This window comes from Haliaeetus albicilla, chromosome 6 (genome assembly GCF_947461875.1).
Source record: "Haliaeetus albicilla chromosome 6, bHalAlb1.1, whole genome shotgun sequence".
NCBI lineage: Eukaryota > Metazoa > Chordata > Aves > Accipitriformes > Accipitridae > Haliaeetus > Haliaeetus albicilla.
The window spans coordinates 19,593,705-19,619,467 of record NC_091488.1 but is presented as its reverse complement, the minus strand read 5'-3'; the positions used below and the strand labels follow the sequence as shown (position 1 = coordinate 19,619,467).

The 25,763-nt window shown below is 40.0% G+C and overlaps 1 protein-coding gene across 4 annotated transcripts in view; it reads right to left on the bottom strand.

The window, feature by feature from the left end:
- The window catches only part of APP (amyloid beta precursor protein), a 233,384-nt gene that overhangs the window by 183,133 nt on the left and 24,488 nt on the right, over positions 1 to 25,763 (bottom strand). For all 4 annotated transcript variants that reach the window (XM_069785304.1, XM_069785306.1, XM_069785302.1 and 1 more), the window contains exon 2: positions 5,109 to 5,276. In XM_069785304.1, the coding sequence (XP_069641405.1) occupies positions 5,109 to 5,276 (168 nt within the window). The remainder of the gene's footprint in view (positions 1 to 5,108; positions 5,277 to 25,763) is intronic.

Genomic DNA, 25,763 nt, shown 5'->3' with positions numbered 1-25,763 from the left:
AATTGCTAATATAGTAAAACATACAGCAGTATCTTCCATCTGAACACGCATTCCATTTAAACAGGGAACTGAGCACACCTAGATTAACTTCCTACTCCGCATATTCATGTGACTGAAAACACATACTTTGCCAAAGGGCAGGCTCCAGATCGTTTTTATGAAACCTGTTTAGAAAGACAAGGGCTGACCAGCCTCTGAAACACATCTTCCTTCAATAGTAATGTGCCGCCCCAGTGCTTGAACATGTGGGGGTACCCAGTGTCTTCTACAAAACAACAAAAAGCAAAATCCAGGAGCAGCTGTCCCCAACTGCTTAAGAGCATTAGCTAACCACCCATCAGGGGCTGTTAGGAAGAAACTTTCCCCAAGGGGCTAGTTATCCAGCAATTGTGTATGGCAGGTTTTTTTCCAACATCCCTCCGAAACAGCTGGTACTGCAGTGTCAGCAGCAGGACTAGATTGACCAATGGCTTGATTTGAAGTGTCAGCTAGTACACTCACAATATGTTAATGATTTTGGCACATACACAGGCATAACCACTCTATTTACATTAATGCAATGTTTCTCTAGCACCTGCAGCACTTGCATTTGACAGCTGTTTGTAGATCAGGCCCATGCCATTTTACTCTTTAGTAACAGGTACAGTTAATATAGTGGAATGCTAGCTAGTTTGACATTAAAAGAAACCACTAGTAAATTGTATTTCTCTAAGGAGCATCTCGTTCCACCCAAGAAAGCTTGATTTTGCTATATTTTTAAAAAAAGAAGAGCCACCAGCTTAGGCTGAACATGGGAGAACATGCAGATTTGAAGGCAGAGAAGATGGATGTACTGTGCTTCCAGAACTGCTTCTTGTGACTTCAGTAGCAGAGTTTAACTGAAGTCAAGGAAGTTAGAAGGCAGTATTCAAGTATCTTCCATTTGCTTTCAAATAAGTAATGTACGGTCTGAGCTTTGTCATCTTTAAACTGTGATGTGTTGTCCAAATATAAATTCAGACAGTTCCTGTGCTGCACTGAGCTCCCACTCAAAAGAAGCAAAGCAACAGCAAACGACATAAATCTTTAAAACAAGTAGGCGGTTCTGCTTATTTCCCATTCCTCCCTTTCTGCCCCTGCAATGCTCCTCTACTGCTACTTCCTGCACAGACACTTCAAAATCCACCTACACTGGCAGTGGACGAGGAGAGGCAACAATGACAATCTCAAGGAAAAGATACAAGGCTCCCAGTACCTCTTCTCTGCTCTGTCCTTCTGTACATCAGGCACCTTCCAGCCCAGTGCTCTGCCCACCACCCAGGCATCTGGCCTTGCATTGTCAAGAAAAGCTCTTTTAAAACAGCTTACAAGAAGGCAGAGGAATACATCTACTTTTAAGTCCTCCTAAAAGGGGAGATGATATTTTTTATTTTTTGAAAGATACCTTCCAGAAAGAAAACAAAGCCAGAGAATACATGGAGTATCATTCTGGATTAACAGCGAGTGAAGAGGAGTTTCCCGATAAAATATACTAACTTTGTATTATTTTAGAGCCAAGGAGCCACAGAGCAAGATCTCCACTGTACTTGCTCATTGAGTTTCTGCCCAGTTGGCTTCTTCCCCTATGTCCCTTCTGGTCTTTCCCTGGTGCAGGAGGAACTGTGTGCATAGGCTAACTCTACAGGATCTACCGCAGTAGAGCATCATCTCTTGCATTACAGCCATAATCACAATGCCTGGCACAGAGCCACACAAGGTATCTGCAACAAAAAACAGGATGGACAGACTTCTCATTAGAAGTGCGGGGGGGGGTGGGGGGGTGGAAACTTACCTTCCCTTGTTCCCTGTCATTTCAGGGCTCTGCTCAGAGCTGGGGAAAAAACTCAGTACCTCAGCAGAACGGTACTAACAGCTGCTGCTATAGCAAGACCGAAGAACTAAGGAAGCTGCCATGGTGCCAGGGAGCATGAAGAACATAGATTCAGGAAGAGTACCTGTCTGCTTGATGAGCAGACAGTATATGCTCGGCCTCTGCCTATACTGAGAAAAAATGCACCCCAAGAAGAAGCAGTCTTCCTTTTGGGGAAAAAAGGCAGCAGAAACAGGAGAGAAAAGGAAGGAAGGAAAAGGTCGTACTTGGCAAAAGTAATCAAAAAGGAGATTTTTACCTGCACACCATTCCAGTTCAAGAGGTACCACATCTCAGCCTTGATGCCTACTGCTTCCTGCTAATGGGAAAATGCAAATTTGTTCCATTCCCTGATAGCAAGCTCTGTCTTGCAGCCAAGGTAAACAGCAGAAGGCAAGGGGGAAACCACCTCACTTGCCACCCCCAGGATACTAAGCATATTTGGAGGATCAAGCAACAAGGGGTTCCTCAAAGCTGAGAAGCCAGTTTGAGTTGCATTTACTAGCACTTCTCTACAAATTCATTTCTTCGTTAGAAGTGGGTGCTTTTATCCAACTCTTCTGTTTCTCTTGTCAGGTCATGGGAAAGTTTAACAGAAGCAAAGCAGTAGTGCCCTTTCCTGGCCAAAGCCAAAGCCCAAACCCACCATGCTACGGACCCAGCCGCAGAGGCACGGGAAAACAAAGAGGACTATGGGGGAAGAGTCATACAGAACTAGGAGCTTATTTTCATACTGCTGGGCTGGATTAACTTCCATGTGCCTTTTTGTTTTAACTTGCTGTAGGCAGCTCTGACCTTCCTAATATTTGCTATCTAATTCTGAATTTTTCACCAGCATTAAAAAATGGGGGCTCACATGATTCCTTCCCCACCCCAAACCAGCTGCTGACAGAGCCCCGGTGCTGCCACGTGGCTCTTACATCCCAGACCACCTTGCCCCTTCTCTACTGGTGTCCTACAGCCAGGTGTACTGTGCAGCTCAGGGGTGTGTGGGCGAAGGATAGGGCAGGACAGCTAGGACATGGGCAGTTTCCCCTGAACAAACAGAAAGCATACTGGTGAACACAGCAACGGAAGGGGGTTTTTTTAGGCAGATTCCCATGTTTTAACACACCACAGAATTGCTCACTTCAAGTTAATAAAAGCACACTGCTTAATCACACACACATAATAACATAGATTAACTAAAATTAGTAAGATGCCTGCCCCACTTTTAGGGAGATCTGCCAGCACCTTGCCCCACCACAGGGCAGAACCCCCTAAAACTATGCTTTTAACTGTAGCTAAAGAGACATTCTAAAATCATAACATGATCATCTAAAATTAAGTTAATGAACTGTCAAGCACACAAATCAAGGCTATCACCACACTGGAGTTTAAATATTTATCCTTAAAAACTCAAGTAATAGAAGGTCTCCCCTCCTCTGTTTCTCCAGTCAGGAGAAAATTTCAGATTCGCAGAAAAATTCAGGTTAAAAGGGACCTATAGAGGTCATCCAGACCTTCCTCTGCTCCAACCAGGGCTTACATCTAAGCCAGATCAAGTTGCTTGGGTCCTTGCCCAGTTCAGCTCTCCCACTCTCCAAGGATGGGGACTCCACAGCCACCACAGGGCCACTCTCATGGCAAAGAATGTTTTCCTTGTATGCAGTCAAAATTTTCGTTATTATACCCTTTGTCATCTAACAGTATATGGCTACTACCTTCTGACTGCTTTTGCTTTCCTATTCCCTTTATTTTTAAGAGTAGTTTTGTGGGTTTTTTTTAATGGCACCCCAAATTTCAAAGTCACCTGACATTCAGCTGATATTTACAGCTCCGAGTCCTTGTTCTGGAATCCTTCCCTACCTGCAGCATTTATAACTGCATTGCCAGCCTACTGAGCTATTCATGCCTTAAAACACCCCAAACTTTCTACTCTTACTTCCTGTAAATTCACATATTTCTTTCTATAACTTTAGATAAAGACTTACTAGCTTGTGGACTTCTATTCACTGATTCCCTACTTCCATCTTTTTATTCCCTTCCTCACCCTCAATAATTTCACTATTCATAAATCAATTTTATTTAGATAAATCAAAGAAGACAACAGAAAACCAGAAGAAACCTCTGAAACCTTACTAGTAGTTTAGGTTTGGTATTTTTGTTAGTGGTAAACAAAAATATTATGAATTTCACAAACTAATATTCTTAGTAAAAAGACAAAGCTACCAGTAAAGAATCAATTTTAATAGACATTACAGTACCCTCCTTAAAATGAATATTCTAGACCATAAAGCCCCAACTCAGAAAAAACTGAACGAAACACTGCAAGCAACAGAAGGAACAATCAATGGGTGAAAGGACAGGAATGAAGATGCGACGAGAGCAGAGATCCAAAGAGTGAATTATCTTGCTTTCTAAAGAAGTGTTTTCACAGGAATTGGTTTGACATTTAGGAAGCAAGACAGCTACTGCTATGGCAATAAGCAACAGCCCCTGCTTTAAAAAAACGCAGAGATGGTATAGAAAGACATAAGGACTAAAGTAACTCAAGCCGTGCCCTTTTGTTTCATGGCATGAAATCTGCATTTTCTTTTCAAATTGTCACACACTGGTACGAGGTTATCATGCTATCACAGCATGGAGACAAAACAAAACTAGACCCACAATCCGTTCTTAGGATGTAAGCGAGTGGGTAATAAGCTTCTGCTCTCAAACATGAAATCAGTCATTGTGACTTCATCTGTAGGGCAAGCTTTTTCTATTAAGAAACTCTGAATGGTTCAGTGTGCAACAGAGACCAATAACTCTGGACTGCCCCAGTGTATCTCAGTATAATAGTAGGATGACAGAAGACATGTTACAGCTGACTCTTTCAAGATTAGCCCAGAAAGAACAAGGGCATTTTAAATAATAAACTGTCACCTCAGCTTTATTCAAAATACTTTATAAGCAAGAAGTTCATTCTGCACAGACTATACAAAAATAATCCCCCAAGGGCAGAAGACAGAGGATTGTCCAACAATTGCAGTGACCCCCTCCCCAGCAACCAATTTTTGGAACTGTTTTAACAGGCTCTGGAGAGAACTTCTTTAAAAAGGACAAAAAAGCCATGGAGCAGAAGAGAAAAAAAAAAAAGAAAGGAAAGGTCCCTACAGATACAGCTCTCCAGCATGTGCCTGCACCTCGGTGCTTCAGAAGAACAACCACCGTAGCTGTTCCTGAGAATGGGACTTACTTCCTGACAGTACTGGAGAATCCCTTCCTTCGTCCCAATGCAGGTCTTGGTGCCAGAGGGGTCCGATTCCCACTTTCCGTTCTGCACATTCATGTGCATGTTGAGTTTACCACAGAACATGGCGATTTGAGGCTCTGCCAGCAACCCAGTGTTTCCATCAGCAGGCACCTGAAAAGAGAAGAAAAAGAAAAAAATTAAGTTTTAAGCTCACACCTGACATTTCAGTCCATCCGAAGCAGGAACAGCTCAAGCAAGCCTGAACTAAACTCCAGGCTTACCCACCCATGGCAGCAAAGGCTGAAATTGTTTAATTCAGGCAGATTTGAGAACCATAAATGCAGTCTTCATAGAAATCCGAAACACACTAGTGTAACATGGAGTTTAAAGCTGTAACCAAACTGTTTTGTGGCCCGAAATTGTCTTCTGATCAACTTGGGCTAAACGCAGAACAACAAGCAGACTTGGAGCATGATTACAGAAATTTAATTTTCCAAGCATACTTGGTGTACAGGGGGAGGGGTTCACTAACAAGTAACAAAAAAGTAACAAGTTTTCCCCAACAGTTTCCTAAAAAACCCCACAATGTATCTTTTTGAAGACCCTCTCTAGATCATTTAGACATTAAGCACACAGGCTGTATTTTATCATGCCTTATAAAGACAGTGGGTTAAAAGCAGCAGTTTCCACTTAAGCTTTGTTTTGATTGAACCTTAAAATGCAGTGGCTGGGGTGGTAGAGCTCTTTCTTTCAGCCCTCTACCCTCCAGTGTAGCCAACCTCAGAAGGTGTAAGCTGAAAGCACTCGCTTCAGTTTTACCATCTGAGAAACACAACACAAAGATAAATCTCCTCTTTGGGTTAGCTTCCTCAAGAGAGAATTCAATGGCTCTCCACTGCCCCTCATGCTCCAAAGGTGAGTCCGTCACATTCAAGGTACAGCAGGGTATGCAATTAGGTTTAAATATCTGTTTTTAACTTCTATTCTTTTAGCTAGAAGGCTTCTCAAGGGGAAAATTAGAAACATTTTAAAAATTCATGAGAAACTGAAGAAACAGACTTACAGTCTTACAAGAGGTATGCAAACCCTGTATCTTAGTTCCCCCACCCTTTGTTTAAAAAACAGAAAAAAACTTCATTAATTTTATATGCCTACAGTAATAAAAAAAAAAAATCACACCAAGAAACATTGCAGGAGTCAACATCTAACTACCCTAACACATTAGCTTAGCACTGCAAGTTAAAATGCCACAATTGAAACAAGTTTTTTCTGGGTTTTGTTTGGTTTTGGGTTTTTTTTTTGAGAAGGACAGAACATTTGTTTTCCTGCCCTCTTTAAGATGTTAACATGTTACGACACTTTTACTTAAAAAAAAAAAAAAAAAAAAGCAGGAACACTTCTACCGACAGAGATTTCCCTTTACTATCTCAATTTCTCTTCTCCTCTGGAACAAGTAAGCCCTGTACAATTTAACAGTCAACCATCACTGTCCTTCTACTGGGTAATAAGAGATTTTTCCAATAACTGGGATGACACCTTGTCTGGCTTGTCTTGATCGTAAAGCTATCACATACTTACTCCTTCTAACATCTTCAGAAACTCTGGAGAGCATCTCAAACATGACATCTATAACAAACACTTGCAAAAAATCCTTCAAATTAATGACTTTTTTTCTTTATAGATTCAACACAAGCCTATAAAAATTTCAATAAAAATAGAAATGAGTCATTCCACAGGTGACGTGTGAATGCGAGCTCTATTCAGTCAGCTCCTCCAACTGAGATCTCTATTAAATTAATAAAGCACACAGCAGTCATACTGTGGCAATTTAAAATTTTTTTTCCCCTCAAAATCCTAAGTTGTAAATTTATGGAGACCTTGCCTTGCGGCTTTGTAATAGTGAGCTTTTTGGTACTTTTTGCCTTAGCTATGAAGACAGTTGAAGTTGGGGGGGGGGGGGGGGGGGGGGGGCGGAGAGAGTGACTGTTTACTTGGAGTGCTATCAATTTAACTCTAACAACATGACAACCTATGACTGCCTACTTAAAATCTCATTCCCTTCAGAAATGAGATGACATCTCCCATCATAATGTAATTACCAAAGCAAGTCATGATCACATTTAGCTTTCTATATTTTGAGCTGACAGGGCCATACTAATGAACTGCTCAGCATAGCACTTCACCTTATTGATTAGGACAGCTAAATGTTTCTAATCATAAAGAAATACCAGAGCAATTAACAGACACTGTAAACACAAGTAAAGCATTTAGATCATGACCATGAATAATTCAAATACTCAGCTTCCCAAGTTGAACTTTGTTAAGAGTGTCTTTACAGCAAGGACAGTAAGTTAATGGATTTGTCTGTTACATCTCCAGCTAAGATGCAAGACTGAGCTTTCAAATTAACTTTCTATAAACAACCAGAGTGAAAATAACACCTTTTAAAAAAATTTAGGTCAGGGGAAAAAGAAAAAAAAAAAAGACACATGAAATTATTTAATATCTGAAGGCTACTGCTTGCTACCACTGGTGTTTAAACTGAAAGCCTCTCACCTTTAGTATAAGCAGCAAATTTATACATTGCTTTTTCAGCATGGTACCTGCGAAACTTGCAGTGACATTGCAAAGTTTTAACAGGAGAACAGACTCATTGTTGAGATAGCAAGGAGATGGCACAAAGGCTCTTTCTATAAAATGTGCCTCAAATCCATGATTTTTGCCATCTGATATTTCATTTCTGAAGAAAATAAGTTGATCTGCTACGGCACTTTTTCTGATTCTAAAATTAGCAGCTTCCTGCTTGTCAAGAAATTACTCTTGCTGCACAGTCCACAGAAACAGCTGATGTTGATGGAGGCTTTTCTGCAGAGATAATGGTCAGAACACAACAGTCAAGCCTAGGAGAATTTTTTGATACAAGGGCTAAGGACAGGGGCGTTACCAGATCTGACCTTGGCCTTACCTATCCTAGATTTAGAGCTTCTGCTGGGCCTTTTGACAATACCTGAGCAAGATACTCCTGTTAAGAGTGTATGACTAAGAGATTTCCCTTCAGTCCATTTTGCAAGCATATGCTTCACAGCATTGTTACTTCCACTTTCCCAAGAGTGAAAATCATAAACACAGTGACTGACAGTGATTCTAACATTAAAAAAAGGAAAACATATAAATTTTTCAGTCATTGGCCAAAAACCTGCAGCTACTGCACTAAGCTATATATTGCACCGTACTCTTCTACATATTATTTTCCTCTGCAATCACTTGGACTATGACAAAATTCACAGGAAAAAGCCGAAATCCATAAAGTTAAAAATCCATTCTTGGTCCAAAATAACTAGTTATGCTAAATCACAGATAGTTAAGAAGAATATTTCTGATGCCACATTGTCTGGTTTCTTCCAATTTCTCTATGCAGCCCTCCACACCAAGCCTACAAAACACACAGCCTTTTGTTAATTTTACCAAACAGAGCGAAGTAGCAAACAAAACTTGGTAGCAAGATGTACCACACTGCCCCTCTTGCCAGTGCCCCACCACTGAACACAAGAGCATTCCCAAGGGGCCTGCTGAAAAGGGAGCCTGGAAGAGATCAGTCCTCGTAGCCTTGATTTTATGGCATCTATTTTAATCCAGTGGACTTTCCTAAATTAAGAACAGTATGTTAAGCAATGAATTCAAGAAAGCGTTGTTGCCATTTAGTTTTATATGGTTGATGGTTACGAGAGGAGAAAACAAGAGACACGTGAAGCCTCTCAGGCTCCTTTGGTCTGGACTGGCACTAGTGGGGGTCTCTGACACTTACTGGCTGTGCCTCCTCTCTAACCTGGGGGTCTCTCCCACCTACACAAACCCCAGTTTTAGAAACACTTCAGTAGGTCCTTATGTTTTAAAAAACTCATTTGACAAGTAATCCTGAGCTGGTAAGGCCTGCAGGCCAATTTCCAACCTTTGCATTGTAATTCTGCTCACATGCTCAGCATAGCATCTATTGGTAGGAAAAAGCACAAAAACTAGTAAGCAAGGGACTAACAAAATTACTGCATACCATTTCATCTCTCAAGCAAACATCCAGAAGCATTCACCTCCAACACACTCACCTGCCTGTCTTGTGGGTTTACACAGATCTTCTACATTCAGCTCTTACAGCAGCCTCTGCCACAGACTTTTGCCCCTCCCAAAGTTAACAGCTCGGGAAGCTAAACATTGATAACTTTTCCAGCTAATGTACTTAAAGCACCTCTAGGCTATGCTGTCATTTGAAGACTAAGCTTTACCCAAAACCGATACTATATTTTCACTAGGACAGCGCTAGAAAAGATTTCCAGGGAATAAAAGGTGTGCTAGAAACTGCTGGTGAGTCTTATCCCTGACACCTCCAGTTAAGAGACTAAAAATGTCACTTACGGATTGCATACCACACCAAGAGCAAGAAACATCTTTCTCTTCAGCCCTCTCCCTTACCATCAAGTTCGTCTTGAAGACCTCAAGCATCACAGCACTTTGGGGAGAAATACAGTTTTGGTTTTCTCCCCAGGGACTGCATCGTGATGATGCTTCACTATCACAGCAAAGCCAAAAATAAAAGATTAAACTTAGCTGAGATAACTAATTTCAAGAGAGCTCTCTAGTCTGCACAAGTTACTGATAACGTAAAACCTAATGAACTATTATTGATTTTAACAGAGACATCCAACAGCAGTTTCATCACAAAGGGGACAACAGTATTTCAGAGGGTGAAAAGTAGCACTTCTTTTAAAATATATACACTTAGAAAGATGAAAAACAACTCAAAAAAAGGCAGGAGAGTGAAAGGAGAGTAAAACTAGATGCAGTAATAAGTGAGTTGTCCCATACACGCTATCATAACATTTCAAACACATGAATTCATGAATCACTGGTCACATCAAAGGTATATCCAGCTAAAATAAGTGAGTTGGTGAAGAATTTTATGTATCATTCAAGTTTTCTTCACAGCCAATTGTTTAATTCATTTACATTCATTCCCTGCCAAGAAAAGTTATCTGCATTACAATGTAATTAAATGATCTAGAGCACCAATCTACACAGGTAAGCAGCTTCTAGACAGTAATGCTGAGTAACATAAAGCTACAGTCCAGTTTGTTACAATAATGCCTGTAGTGGCAAATCTTTCCTTGACTAATCCTAAAGCTCTCAGGCAGATTAGTCTCCCGAAGAGTAACTCATGCGACACAAATTACATTAACAGCAGCTATTTGCTTTATTAGTATTCTGCAAAAGTAAAAACTCCAAGCATATTAATGAAACTGTAATCATATATTATTTTGTCTACTTTGCATATGACTTTGAAGAAGTAGCGTATGCTTTTTTTCTTGCCTCTTGGCAAATCATTAAATAACAGTTAGACCAATTAGCACACTGTCTCAAGGTAACTCCAGAAGTTATGCTTTGGTTTTCACAGTATATCCAGTTTTCAAAGACCAAATAAGACACTACTCATCACTTTCACAAGACATCTGGATCAGAGATCAATTTCTATAATAGTGAACTACCTAAATTTGAAAAATGGCAACTACAGGATTCTGAAAAAAATTACGTCAATCGATTGTACACTACTTACAGCTCTGTGTTAGTCAATACAGTAGCCTAATATGTCAGAAGACATTCAAGGACCAGCCTGACATTTTTTATATAGAAAACAATCATTAAATTGTTAATCATTTTTTAATTATTAACTTTCAAAAGTTCACTAATGATACAAGTTCTGAAAGACAGGATGCATGGCCACAGTAATGCTCAACACTGACAGCAGGTCCTCCCTTAAAGAGTTTCAGCATTTCAGAGGCCTGAATTCCAGCTGCAAGACTCATTTCACCTCCAGTTGTGTGCATCCTCTTGTGTGCTCCTCTGCTACGTTTCCTTCTTATGAGCAGCTAAATGCTGAAGAGCTTATAATATTATTTGACAGTAAAGAAATTTAAAATGCCTTTCAAGTATAACTTTTCAGTATTTTGCCTACCCTCAAAGAGAAAGCACAGTCAGAACTCATTCTTTAGGTGGGCATATTGGGGGGAAAAAAAAAAAATTGAATCAACACTTAAGACTGGGATCAGAAGACAACTCTCTAAGAGAAAGCCCATCGGGTACCTAACTGCTTCCTTGGATAAGGAAAGAAGAGGGACACAATCCAGCTGTTTTCCCATCAGATTGTGTCAAAGAAAAATTTATCAACCTGGTCAAATTAGGACAACACAAGGTAAGTCCTGGCAAAGCCACCTGAATGACACTGTTTAATTACTGGAGCCTGTCTTTGAAAACAGGTGTTTCATGGTATTTTTCTGTTTGTTTTGAGAGGGAAAATGGTCATTCCAAGTATTTATTTGATGTCAAAATGTAAACTTAAATACAATATAGAAAAAAAATAAGACATCACACAAGCATTAAAAGACTAATATGTAGGGAATCTGTTTCTTTCCGAAGTTAAGATGTAGTACAGAGATGCCTCTGCTTTCCCCTCTTCCAGCTCTGGTAATTTAAACACATCTAATTGAGGAGAGGTGCAAAGTCTCTTGTGCATCTGTGCACTCCACATCCACATAGCATGCCGGATGCCATTTATACAATTTCCAAGACACTCAAAAAAGATTTTGGTAGCAGAGCACAGAGGACTGAAAGAAGTTTATCTAATTACAAAATTAAGAAATGGAATACTTTACACCTTAACAAGCAAGCAAAACAAAAACAAACTGTTTGGAGTTTTTTAGCTCATTACCTTTTCATCTTAACATCAAAAGGTCTTTTCCTATCAAACACCATTATTTAAGACAGAAAGCGTAGCCCTCCCCCCATCCAGTCTTTCTGTCATTGCTTTCTGCAGTTACAAAAGTAATTAGTGTATTTGCTAATAGTTCTTCATAATCCCTATTTCAACAACAAGGGTTGGCTTTGTTCACAACTAAGGTTGTACTCAGAAAACACAGGCTGGAAGGTTCTACCCTCAAGAGGTTTTCCATCAAGGGACCAAAGTAACACAACTTCAGTCCAGATAGCTCCTCTATTAACTTATAATTAAGGACTACAACATAATATGAAAACAAGCATCAGACCTTGTATGTGCTATTATTAAACATCAAAGTATCAAAAAACATTCCCCAAAGGACCCTAAGATGGCTTCTATGATTTAGGTTGTTTTATTCTGCAAACACTAACCTGAAGCCACTTTTGTAAGCCTTCAAAGTGTACTTAATTTGTATTAATTGCTTCATTTGCAATTACTTTCAAGGAGAGGACATTCAATAACAACCCCCATATCTACAATTTATTCAAGAACAACAAATACCCTCCTTATTTTAGGTGATGATTAAAATAATCCCTCCCTGCTTTCCATTTTTAATGCTAACACCAGTTCCAGCCCTTCAACCAAGAAGTCAATGACTACAGTTTTAAGGTTTAACGACTTCTGCTGACAATAAAAACTAAAACGGGGTTCAAGTATCATGAAGCATTATGCATAACCAAGTAACATACCACCCTTCCAACCCACGCCTGTGCTTCTTCCAAACTTTTATACCACATTCAGGTTGAAATTCAAGGTTTCTTGCTAACTAAAGCAGCAAGAATTTGCATGCAAAGCAGTTTGCTTCCTCTATGGCTATTAACAAAGTAAAAGAAATTCTACCTTTGAAGTGGGGCTGCTCATAGCTGTTTTTTCCTATAAAGAACAGAAGTAAAAATAAAATGGGTATAAAAGGACTCTCTGCATGGCCTTACACATTCAGTGAGCAAAACATGAGATAAGCTTGCTATCCTCAGTGGAAAGATCAAGTTTCTTCCACTGGACTATGTCTGGTCTGCTGCACCCTACAAGTGAAGATCACTGCTCAATTCCAGAAGTCTACTGTTCAAACTAGGCAAATGCCATGCTAATATAGGCTCATGTCACCAGACACAAATCCACAGCTTCTTGCCTGTTGGTTAACCATCAACATTTATTTAACACCCTCCCACCCCCCAAAAAAACCCCTCAAGATTTTACAAGCTGAATAAAAAGTGCATTATGAAGGTGGAAGTAAAAAAAGCTAATCTTGCTCCCAAGCTGTTCGTTTAGATCTTAAAAGTCTTTGGTAATTTACATGGCTATATAATGTGTTGACTAATAGCAGCAGAATAAACAAGAAACAAAAAGAAGCCAGCTCCTGTCAGAATTAAATACCCTCTATCTCATTTGGAAAAAAAAAAAAGAAAAAAAAGATGCAATCCAGCAGGTGTGCAAGTTTGATGAAAGAAGTGTTCAATGATACCAATACATATGACAAGTGTTATGATTTCTTTTGGTATGTCTACATGTGCAGCAATGCTATGATACTGCATTTAAATCTCATCACCTTGGTTTGGGTTTGTGTGGTGGGGTTTTGGTAGCAGGGGAGGGGTCGCAAGGGTGGCGCCTGTGAGAAGCTGCTACAAGCTTCCCTGGCTCCAAGTTGGACGTGCTTCTGGCCAAGGCTGAGCCCATTAGCAACGGCGGTAGCGCCTGTGGGAGAACATATTTAAGAAGGGGAATCTGCAGTGAGTAGTGGGATTGGCATGTGAGAGGAACACCTCTGCAGATACGGAGGTTAGTGAGGAAGAAGGGGGAGGAGGCGCGATGGAGGAGGTGATGCCCCTGCAGCCCATGGTGAGACAGCAGGCTGTCCCCCTGCAGCCCATGGAGGCGAACGGGGGAGCAGAGCCCCCAAAGATGGCCATGACTCCATGGGAAAGCCTGCGCTGGAGCAGCCTGTGCCTGAAGGACTGCAGCCCATGGAAGGGACCCCCTGCTGGAGCAGTTAATGAAGGACTGCAGCCTGTGGGAAGGACCCACGTTGGAGAAGTTCATGGAGGACTGTCTCCCATGGGAGGAACCCCCCATTGTAGCAGGGGAAGAGTGAGGAGTCCTCCCCCTGAGGAGGAAGGAGCAGCAGAGAAAACACGTGACAGACTGACTCCAATCCCCATTCCCCGTCCCCCTGCGCCGCCGGGGGAAGGAGGTAGAGAGAACTGGGAGTGGAGTTGAGCCTGGAAAGGAGGGAGAGGTGGGGGGAAGGTGTTTTTAAGATTTGGTTTTACTTCCCATTATCCTGTTTTTTGCTCATAACCATAACTGGTGAGTGATCCCTCCCTGTCCTTGTCTCAACTCACAAGCCTTTTGTTATATTTTCTCCTCCCCATCCCAGCAGGTGGAAGGAGTGAGAGGCCTCGTGGTGCTTTGCTGCCAGTTGGGCTTAAACCACAACACATCTGAAAGACTGTCACTACCCTAAAACAAACATAAGACTCTGTTATACAGAACCAAATTAAGGTTTTGCACTGAAATACACTCATTGTAAACCATCTAATTCCAGCAATGTATTTTCTATTCCAATGCTTAGAGCCACCATCACTTATCTTAAATAAATACATAAAATAGAAGAAAAAGAAGAGTGTATCTCACAGCAGCACAACAGACTACAGAACTATTCCAAGCTCAGTAATAACTTTTGGGTTCCTATTATACCTGTGAAACTCACTCCTGTAAAACTGAAACTACAAGGTGAGAGCAAGTATACAAAAAAGCCCTAAATAAGATCTAGTTTTCATTTATATTAAAAGCACCTTTTTTCTTGCAAAAGGGTACCCTAAGTTGGTGTAAGTTATATTTTAAAGCTATTTCAATGCATGTGTACCTGGGAAGGACGTGAAAAGGAAAATTACTAGATGCAGAGCCAGACTCTGTACCATGAAACAAATTTAAATTATATGTCAGGTCAAAAATTGAGGAACAATCCCAGTTCAACAAATTCAATAAACAAGTTAACATCTGAGCAATGTCAGTTTCTCAAATGAACTATATCGCTCAAATGTTAGTGCTCTGTCATTTATTGACTTATTTTTAAACAGAATAGCAGTCTCCAGTTTTCAGGAATTCATTTGAAGTAGCTGTTGACTTTAAGATACCTTCACATCTCATTCATCACATTTCCAGCACCTCATTTGTTTAAGCATCTCATGGAAGAAGAATTCTTTTGTATACTATCTTCCCTCCTTTTTTTGGTTTGGGTTCCCCCCCCCCAAATTTTCCTGCTAAAACTGGGCTGCAAAAAGATAGTTTGTAAAAGGATGCTACTCCATTTGAGGGATGCTTACATCTTACCTCCATTCCATAAAATTTATTGGTATTCAACCTCTCACAGAATCGTATCTTCAATTTAGAAGCATTTTGAGGAAGGAAGAAAGGAAATAAATTATTTAAATTACCACCACTTCAGCATTGTTGGTTTTTGATCCTACATAGGATGCCCATATGGGCAAATCAGCAGATTTTGTTTACAGTACAGTCCCAGAACTGATGACAAAATTATTTCAAACATCTCTGTTTAAATGTTTGGACTTGTAACTTTCTAAATAAATAATAACAGTAATAAAAACTTTAAAAAAACAGTATGAAAACCACAATAGCCAAGTTGCACTTCCAAGCATGACTTTCATATGACTGATTTATTTCACAGTGCTAACATCCTATATTTTTGACAATATAGTAATTAGACAAAGTGAGTTAAAGTATACAAGGCACCTGAGTTTTCCTGAAACAAAGTTCCTTGAAAAAGAGATACCAGATTTTCCAGATTTGGAAAATCTTGTAGGCTTACATCATTTTCCTATCATAGAAAGACAACACTGAACTACTGAACTAATTACTCTAAACCTACAGAATTATTATTGCAGTGGAGGAAATACACAGTGCATTTTGTAGGCTCCTCCAAGAACGAACAGAAGCTGCAATCCATCTGCTCAGCATATTTTTCCTGTGTTAGTCTGACTGAAAAAACCCTTATCTACCCAAGCAGAAATTCACCAGAGCCAGAAGTGCTGAAATTTTCCTTGTGAAACAGGACCCCCACCCTGCATCAAATTAATTTCAAAGGAAGCATTGAGGTTGATATTTTATTCTCATTATTATTTATTTTCCATACAGTTAATTATCTGCCCTCAACACAGAGGCACAAACTACACTGCTAAAGTAACTGCTCCACAGACCACGTTGCTGATGTTATTCTTCAAACTATGCAGAATGGTATCCTCCTCTGCTGCCATTTGGCTGAACCACAAACATCTGAACAGAGCCATGTGAGAAGTCTGATGTTACTCACTAGTTTTAACATGAAGTGTTTCAGCTATTTTGCACTGTTGCAGCACTCCATGCGTATGCCAAAAGTCCCTCTCGTCTTCATTTGATGCAGAACTATTCTCTGCCCAGGCGGCAAGCCTGTGACTCACAGTCTTCTCACGAAGTTGTCCGACTGGTTTGGCTTACTAAAATTATTATTATTAATAAAAATAACAATTTCCCAATTTCATTCCAGAAACAATGCGAAGATGAATTAACAACATATTTCTGGCATTTGCTAACTTTAACCATTAGTGTTTGGCAAGGTGAGGACTCACTGACTGCTACAAGGAAGAGCACATCCCTAAGATCCTTCTTGAGATATTATTTATGCTACCCAGGATGCCAACACATCTCTAATTAGACAAACCTTTTTTTAGCTGACAAAAACACCAATATGGGCAAGTCAGAAGGAACTAATCTTTCAATACTAGGATTAAACAACATAGCAAATTACCTAGATTACTTTCAAGGCATGTACAGAAGTCTGATCCTAGCTGCCACATGACAGAGTCAAATAGATGGTTGACAGATTTTGATTCATTTTGAGTTGAATTGAAGGTCCAGTCCTTCAATCTTTCCTCCAGAAAAATGTATGAAATTCTACCTCTCCACAACAGCAATACTGTGCTAAAGGAATTAATACAGCATTACTAGACATCCCATGCTGAAACAGATCCTGCCCTGGATCTGTTTTTAGGGTACTTGAGTCACCCATTACTAAAAAACCCCCACCCAAACCCTACTGTCACACTAGACACAAGCTTTTTCTACATCACTGGGCACCCAGCTGCTCTTTTTTGAGCAGCTACTCCATGTTCAGTACAGGTTTTTGTAATAAAAATTCTAAGTATGATTTTTTTCATAATAATCATGCTGCACTTTATAGAAAGAAAGTCTGGCCTTCAACCTCTGATGCTATACCCAACCCTCACGGCTTTCAAGATGAAGCCATTTCTCCATCTCTCCACTTTCTGGCTCTAGTAGACAGACAGTTTATTTAATTTCATCCACCACACCAAAAACAAGTCCATCATTATTACATACATAAAATGTTAATGATAAAAACCTAAGTAATAAAGAAACAGACCTTCAGAAGTGCTTAACAGAAAAAGGCAGAGAATTCTACAGCTTGGGGTAGAATTAAATATTCCATCATTCTCTCAACTGGGCACGTTTCAGGTTTCCCCTCTACAATTTTCACTTTGCATGTTGTTTTACTCATTAAATGCTACTGTACTATGCACACCATGCACATGAACTTCATGTCATTGTGCTAACACTCAAAACCTAGAAACTCTTCCTTCCCAGAACTTGCAAGCAAGAAACAGGAGGAAGGAAAAAGAACAAACAGATGAAGACAGAGGGAAGTCCTCACAGAAATAACCCAACAGCTTTGTTCAGCAGGCTGGGCAACAGTAATGCATGATGGGTCACAGCACAAATTCTCCCTTTAGCAGGGATCACTGAACAGGTTTATACATACACTCTGCACAATCGTGACAGGAGTCTTAATCTTATTAGAAATAATAAACCAAAGGAGTTACTGGCTTGACCACGCAAGCCAGTTATTCAATAGAACACAACTCTTCAGCTTGAAAAACTAAGCAAAACGACCCAAAATTGCACTTAAGGGAATTCAGTCAGCCTCAAATCAAATCAATTTCCAATGACACAAGAACCAGAGAAAAGGATAATTATGGTAAGCCTACGACTTTCCAAAATTCATTATGCAATTCACAAGATGACAAAAAAAGCAACTAATATGTAGGAAGCAATGTGGGACAAGAGAAAAAAACCTCCAAGCCACACTGCCCAATACATGAAAGCCAATGCTACAGAAGTACACTAATTTTTCTGAATCATTTCTGATTAAATTTCCAAACCTTACCTGTGGTATCTTACAGCAACTGTTCTCTGTGTCTAAAAATGTACGTTTAAAGACACAGCCTTCATCTGAATTCTTCCACAGATGGTCTTTACAAAAAGCCTTACCAATTTCAATGTTTTGAATGTTAACACAGAAAAGACAGCGGAGTACCCTGTTGATGTTCTCCCTCTTTCCTATTCACAATGCATATTACTAGCATGGGTTCTGGATTTCTGATCTTATTGAGCTCTATGGAGTACCACAACCTGCAGCAAATGGCAGTATCCAGACTGTTGCTTAGGTCTGGGAGGAGACTAGATCCTGTAAATCCAAGGACTTTCTTCCAGCATGGTATTCTTATAGTAACTTCCTAATAATGCAGCAGTACGTATCTCATGCAAGTTTAGTTATGCAAAACTTTGAAACATGAAAAAAATTGTGCCAGACAGCTCTTACTCTTCCATTATAAGACATGCTGTTATTATGGTTAACAGAAACTTGCACAAACATCTCACATTCAGACAAGGATAGAGAAAGTAACTGTTCAGAATGAGAGTTTCTGGGGTTTTTTTAACCATACTAAGGACTCCCAAGAGTCCTCTGCTAGGTCCACTCACTAACAGCAGCTGCTCTTAATCTTGACAACAGTGAGAACAGAAGAGAGATGCTCACATGCATGTGATTTGAAGGCTCATAAGAAGTACTGCACTCAAAAGGAGCATCCTTAAAGACTATTTCAAATTCATACTAATTGAATTTAACAGACTTTTATGAAAGAGATTAAGATGAACTTTGAGGCACTTTCAGATCCTCAAATGATGCAGATAAATGAGATTATTAATTGTTAACTATTGTTATCAGATACGAGAGAACTGATCCAAATAAGATGACATAGTAAAGTGCTATTTCCTTACCAAGAAGTAGGCTAAAATTACTACAGATCATTAAGTATTAAAAAACCAAAGCATTAGGCCTCTCCTAAGGGGGGGGAGGGGTGAAGAAAAATCTCCAGTTTCTTTAATCATGTTGGAACCACATACTTCAAGACAAAAACCACTCATTTTTCAATACCTCCATTATATTATTGCTGTTTTGAACACATAAATCCTTCAAACAGTGGCTTACATGTGGAATTTTTTATTTGTCTTTTAAATTAATAATCTGGAAGATTAATAAAACATCTTGCTTTTTTAAAACTCATCAGCTGTAGCATTCTGATAACCATCATCACAAAGAAACAATACTATGCTTTCCCACCTCCCACTTGTTGTTTTATTGAGATGTAATAAGAATGAGTTATACTGTGAAAGATGTCACACACTCTCCAACCACAGAGAGGAAGAAAAAACTCTATTCAGCTACTGAGCCGGGAGCTCTACTACAGAAAGTCCCATTGAACGCTAATGATGCCTCGTAAGGGGAGTACAGGAAACCTTATTTCTACTCACTAATAGAGAAACACGCACAATGGCTGTCAACTTTTATTTAAGACTAGCTAGGTCACAACATGCAGTGAAAGCAGAAATACCATTTATTTTATTTCATTTGATGCAACGCCTAAGGACTCTAAGCAGGGATGCTGACCCCTCATCAGGAATTTGACCAGAGTACTAGATGTAGAGCATATGCTCTACACAAGCTATCCATGATCTAAACACTACAGAGCAGCAACACATAACATATTATTTCTCCTCCAATTCTCCTCACAGATTTATTTGCAGATATTAAAAATTGCTTATGACCTACACTGACAAAACAGTTGCCCAAGCTGCAACGCAGCCTCTTCTCTGGATGTTTTTTCCCCTTCTGAATGATGTGCTCTCTGACAGTTGCACACATGTGTTTTCACTCTCTCAATCTTGGGGCAAGAAACCTTTAAATCTGGTATGTCTTATACAACTAGGTTTCACACAGGCTAAGAAATTCCAGAGCAGCCTACAGCTGCCCTCCTATTTCCCACCATCAGATGACTCCATGTTCTCCTTCCCATTTCCAGCCCTGTTCAGTTGCTGAAAGAAGCAGTAGAGCTCAGAATACCAGCCCCAATAACTTTGGCAGAATTCCTTGAAAATGCCAAGGGGGAAGTAAAAAAAAAAAAAAAAAAAAAAAAAAATTTAAAAAGATGGCCTGAAAGTGCATCACAGAGCCAAAATGTCCAAGTAGTAAAGTCTCCAGCTTCATGTCAGCCTTGGGACCATCTCAAGCACTACTTTCATACAGAACTGCTTAGTGCTTTCAAACCCAAGCTAGCCGAAAACGTCAGAGACTTGCACAGGAGCTTAGGGTCCTTCTCCTTCAGGTGGTAACTACCACCTTCCAGCAAGAGGCAAGCTTGACAGCGAGCTTTAAGCAAGCAGCCTTCCCCCAGCTCTCCCTTTCCTGCCCACAAGCTCAGGAAGGCGGGCATGGCTTCCCAGTGTTTGCTGAGATGTCAGGACGGTTCAGCTTAAAGCAGCACAGCAGCAGCACAGTGTTTGGCTCCAGAAGCCCTGGCAACACTCCGGAGAGAACACAGCTGCTCCCTTACTTGCGCCCAGCCTAGGCTGAGCCAAGCTAAGTGTTCATCATCACATTTAGTTTACAGTGATGAGGTGCTCCACACAATGCAGGACAGGAAACTGAGCATTTCCTGAAAATAAAGCGATTCCTAGTATTATATTCCCAGTATACATGCATACCAATGGGTCTTTATTGATGGTATAGCTCTATATTGGCAAATCACCCACAACCACATTACTTTGAAAAGTGAATAATTTTTAAGAGTCCCTCAACAGCACAGTTTTCCCTTTTGCTGACATGGTCACATTATCTTTCATCCTTGCTCTCTGGGGTCAGCCAGTGTACATTATGTCGTTCTTCCCTCTGCTAACATAATAGAGAATATCATCCAGTAACACCAGCATTGCTCTTTACTTGTATTGTTACACTACGAGGAGAGCTGAAGCTGCTTCAAGGTAATCAAGAATATTGTCAGAAGAACACATACTTAGTTTCAAATATACTTTCATTTTCTTTTGTTACATACAAGATGAAAAATAAGCATCAAATCTAATTAACAAAATAAGGTTAAGAGACAGTATGGTAACAGTCAAGGACTACTAATATTTCAGACAAGCTGTAAGAATAGTCACTTGATGCACTTCCTCTGCTCTAGATGCACTCACCGCAGATCACACAGCCTTTAGGACAGACCTCAAGCAGTCAGTCACCTGATCTCATGTACTGGTTTCTGAATAGCCTGACTTCCAGAGGACAGGCTCAGCACCTACTGCGGGCGCCTGCAAAGCCTTACTTACTTCCCTTAAAACAAACAAACAAACAAAAAACACCCCACAACTTTTACATAAACAACCTATTATTTTCAAATGTGAAAAGCAAACAAAGTAATTCATCACACGATATAGACATACTCAAGCGTTTTAATTCACATCAGCATAATAAAGTTTGAGAAGTGAACTCAGTTGTGTCAAATCACAATAAAAACCACTTGCTACTTTTCAGAAGTGAAGTACAGCAATGAGCTCATCCCAGGCTCCAAAGAGCATTAAGTACTGATAAAATACCACATTGGGATTTTTCCTCTCCTTGACATATCTTGACCTTGGCAAACATCTGTTCATCTTATTGATTTCCAAATGCGAATTACTGTGAGGATTTTAGTTCTTATACAACTATCTCTCTGCTTTTAATAGGACAAACAGAGTTATTGTTTTCACCAGGTGTGTCCTTACACATTCATAGTGAAGTGGATTCCATATCCATGCCTTTCACCATCTCAGTATATCTTCAGAATATGTTTGCCTGACAAATTTAGAGTCTACAACACACATTTCTTCCCACACTGTATAACAGAATAACTTTAAATGAAGGTTCGTTTTAAATGTCAAGCCATCAGTTTTTAGCCTTTTCAAACAAATAGGGGATTGTATACCATTTTTTTCTGATGTTTGCAAGGTTTCAGGGTGGTCACCAGACCTTTTTGGGCTGTTTTCAAAGGACTTGAAAAACTCTCTTCTTCACACAGATACTACATTCTGTCTCTAGTTCAGGCAACTTTCTTATTTCTAAGATACAAGCTGTCCAAACATGTATCTACCCACTCTTGATTCAAAACTTCTTATTAAAATCTGTCAAAAGCAATTAGCCTGAATAAACAGATGCTATAAATCCATTTCAATGATCACACAACGGATGTGTATGATTATACATACAGCAACACTTGAAGCACTAAAAACTGTTTGATCTCCTGCACTAGGGCTTGCATGAAATAACAAGGTACAGGAACAGCAATATGAAGATGGTTTCAGAGGCAGCTATAAGGGAGGGACAAAACCACCACTAAGTTTCTTTTCTAGGTTCAGGACCATTCAGGTCACTGGCAAAGTATTCTGCAGTGAGGGAAACTGAAGAAGCTTTAATAAGAGGTGTCCAAACAATCTTCTGAACCACTGAAAAGCCACCATGGCCATTGAAGAGGAGACTGAATTAAAGACCTGCAAGAGTTTAGATCACACTTTCTGTGCTTGTGTATTGCCAAAGTATGCTGAAAATCTGGGTCAGAGCTGCAAGGTGGACAGACCTAGAAATGTTCCTACAGTAAGATTCCCCAAAAGGATGTCTTTTCCACTCTCCCAAACCAATATTTTATTTTACTAGAAAAATTAAGTAGTCATTTTTAGAAGTCCAGATAGCACAAAGTGTCAGGGCCATTGCAGAGGCTGGCACCATGGCGGGCAGCATATGGTGCCTGCAGCCCACAGGGAGCACGGCCATGGAGGGCTCACCCCCGCCTCCCCTCCAGGAGGGGCATCCCTTGGCGATGCAGCTATGCAGACAGACTGCATTAATTCTCAAACATTACTTCACAGTACAGTAAGTACATTACTTGGCTTTCTACATTAAGGTGGCAAGCTTGTTAAAAATAATCAGTGCCTTCACCCCATCATGACTTGCCCAATGCTGGCATCACTTCACTCAGAACGTGCCACTAAGGAAGGCAGAAACTTTAATCAGAGGGGTTGAAATATCTTAAAAAACTACTTCTGTAAATCTAGATTTGGGGATATGGAACTATTTTTACTGTACTATCTATATATTAAACAGTTTGCAAAGACTGTCATAAAAAAATAATCAAAGTTACGATGCAATTTACTATAGCTAAAATTTGATGTGAAGCCCACTTGAAAGTTAACAGCAATTAACAACAGTTAACAACCTCAAATCAATTTTGTTTACCAAATAGCTTCTTCAGACCACCATTTGAGCACTCCTTCCCCCATTCTTTATTCTACTGAAAATAGTACATGGCTACAAAACCTGCATTGTCCCAGCTGCCATCCAGTCTTTCACACATCCCAGGTCTCCAGCACAATACAAATAAACCCAAGCATTTACTCTTGGAAGAGATCAGTACATGGCTGATGTTTTCATTCAGAACCCGCACACATAATTCCTTTACTACATCATCATACAAAAAATGCATGTGTGCAAAGGAAAGGTAAGAAGCTCTTCCTCTCTCTTTGCACAGGTCAGTTTACAATGGACAGAAAGCGAGGCCTTTACAACAGCAGGACATTTCTTTTCTTGCCATTAGTAAAATGGGAGCAGCTGTAAGAAAAATACTCACTAAAACAACAGGTCCCTTCAGAAGAAGCCAACTCAGGGCCTTCTCAGAGAGCAAACACGATAAGGAAGAGGGGGACAAGACTGAGTGGACACCAGATGAGGGGAAGGGAAGAGGAAGGGAAAGCACTCATGCTTTTTCCCCTTTTAGCCCACTCCACCTTCAAGCCTTATCCAGGCAGTTCTGTTGACTCTTGAAAGGTGGAAATGTAAGATTAAAGCATCACAGAAAGCATTTGCTACTAGTCAAGCTAAAATACTGCATTCAGTTTTGGAAACCATTTGTTATGGACAAACATACTGAGGCAGAGAAAACACAAACACAGTATCAATTTAAGTGTTTACTAAGCTTCAAGGAATACAAAAATAAATGCAAGACCTAGAATGAAGTAGGCTGTCAGGAGCTAGTTCCAGGAACTATAATTGGAGTCCACAGCAAAAATCGTTCATTGATGTTCCATTCAATATTTTTTTTTTTTTAAATAAACATTCACAATCAAGATATCAGAAATGAACACCACATTTTCACCAATACTGACATGTTTCTGCATGAATTCAGTGCAGACCTTAATACAATTAACCAAAATAATTTCCTTCCCAAACTATCTCATTTGCAGAAACTCATTGAGGCCATGAAACCAAACCTAGTTTGAAATTGCCAGCAATTAAATCCTTGTTTTAAAGTTTTAAGAAAAAGTACATCACACATACAACAGCTCTACATAACACCTGCAGAAAAGATCTCATTCAAAATATTAATTTGTTTTCTTGGATCTGTAGCCTCCCTCCACATCCCCCTTAACTGATCGAAGAAAAAGTTAGTTACTTTTAATAATAACAAACTTGAAGATTCAAAGCCAATATTACTCCTTATAAAAATCAGTACATGGGCTGTCTAGAATACCCATCTCTGAGCTTTGTGCAGGGAAGAGAGGAAGAGGTAGATGAAAAGAAAGAAAAAAGACCTTTTATTTTTCCTGCACAAACAAGACTGCTATAATGTATACACCAGCACAGCAATGACAACTCCATCTCATACATCAGCAAAATCCACTGGGGAATATAGACCTCTAGTGAGTTTGCCAAGGATGCAAGTTTAAGAGTAAAAGGTGGAATTATTTTCTCACAAACAAAACAAACAGTAACATCAGGATAGTGTCCCACACAAACCCACAGGTGAAGTGTGAAACACTCCTCACCTGACCAGATCAACACACCAATGAGGAGCATCACTCGCTTCCCCAGAATGGAACAATGCTTCCCCACGAAACCAGCTGCCACTGAAGCTACAGAAGCCTCTTATAAACCGAAACACTCATCTCAACACAGACCAACTCCAAGTGGGTCTTCTGTTGACTTCTTGGTTTGAAGAACGGTGTTGACTATTAGACAATCCCAGGGACTGCTAGCTTCCTAAAGTCAGGAGAGTGATGAACTGGGTCACCAATCCAGCCAGGGAGCCTGATCTTCTTCCACCAGCAGGGTGAAGGGCTGAGACAATCAATTCTGAGCTACCACACAAATGTAACTGAAGTACATGTACATGAAGTACATGGATCATGCAGATTTTTTTTTTTTTTTTTTTTACAGAAACATTACCTGTTTTCTAATTCTCCATTCAGCTTATCATAAACAAATTACAAAAAGCAGAAAATAAACTCGTCTGCGGTCAGGCAGGTATCAAAACACTTGGCATAAGCTACAAGATGTTGAATGTAACAAGATCACGCAGAGCAACATTTGATCTGGTCGCACTGAGGCCAAATCAATTAAGAGGCATCCGCAAGCACCCGAGCCTGAGCTGGCACTACACGAGACTGACCAGCCATACACAGCAACACACTGCAAGAGTCTGTGCGAAAACTGCCTGTCAGCAAAAACGAGATATAAGTGGTGGCCTAATTAACACCAACTTGCAGCAAGGACAATATGCAGAAGAAGAAACAAGTATGCCTCACACAGTGAAAACACAAGCTTGAAATGATTAGGAATCTGAAAACTG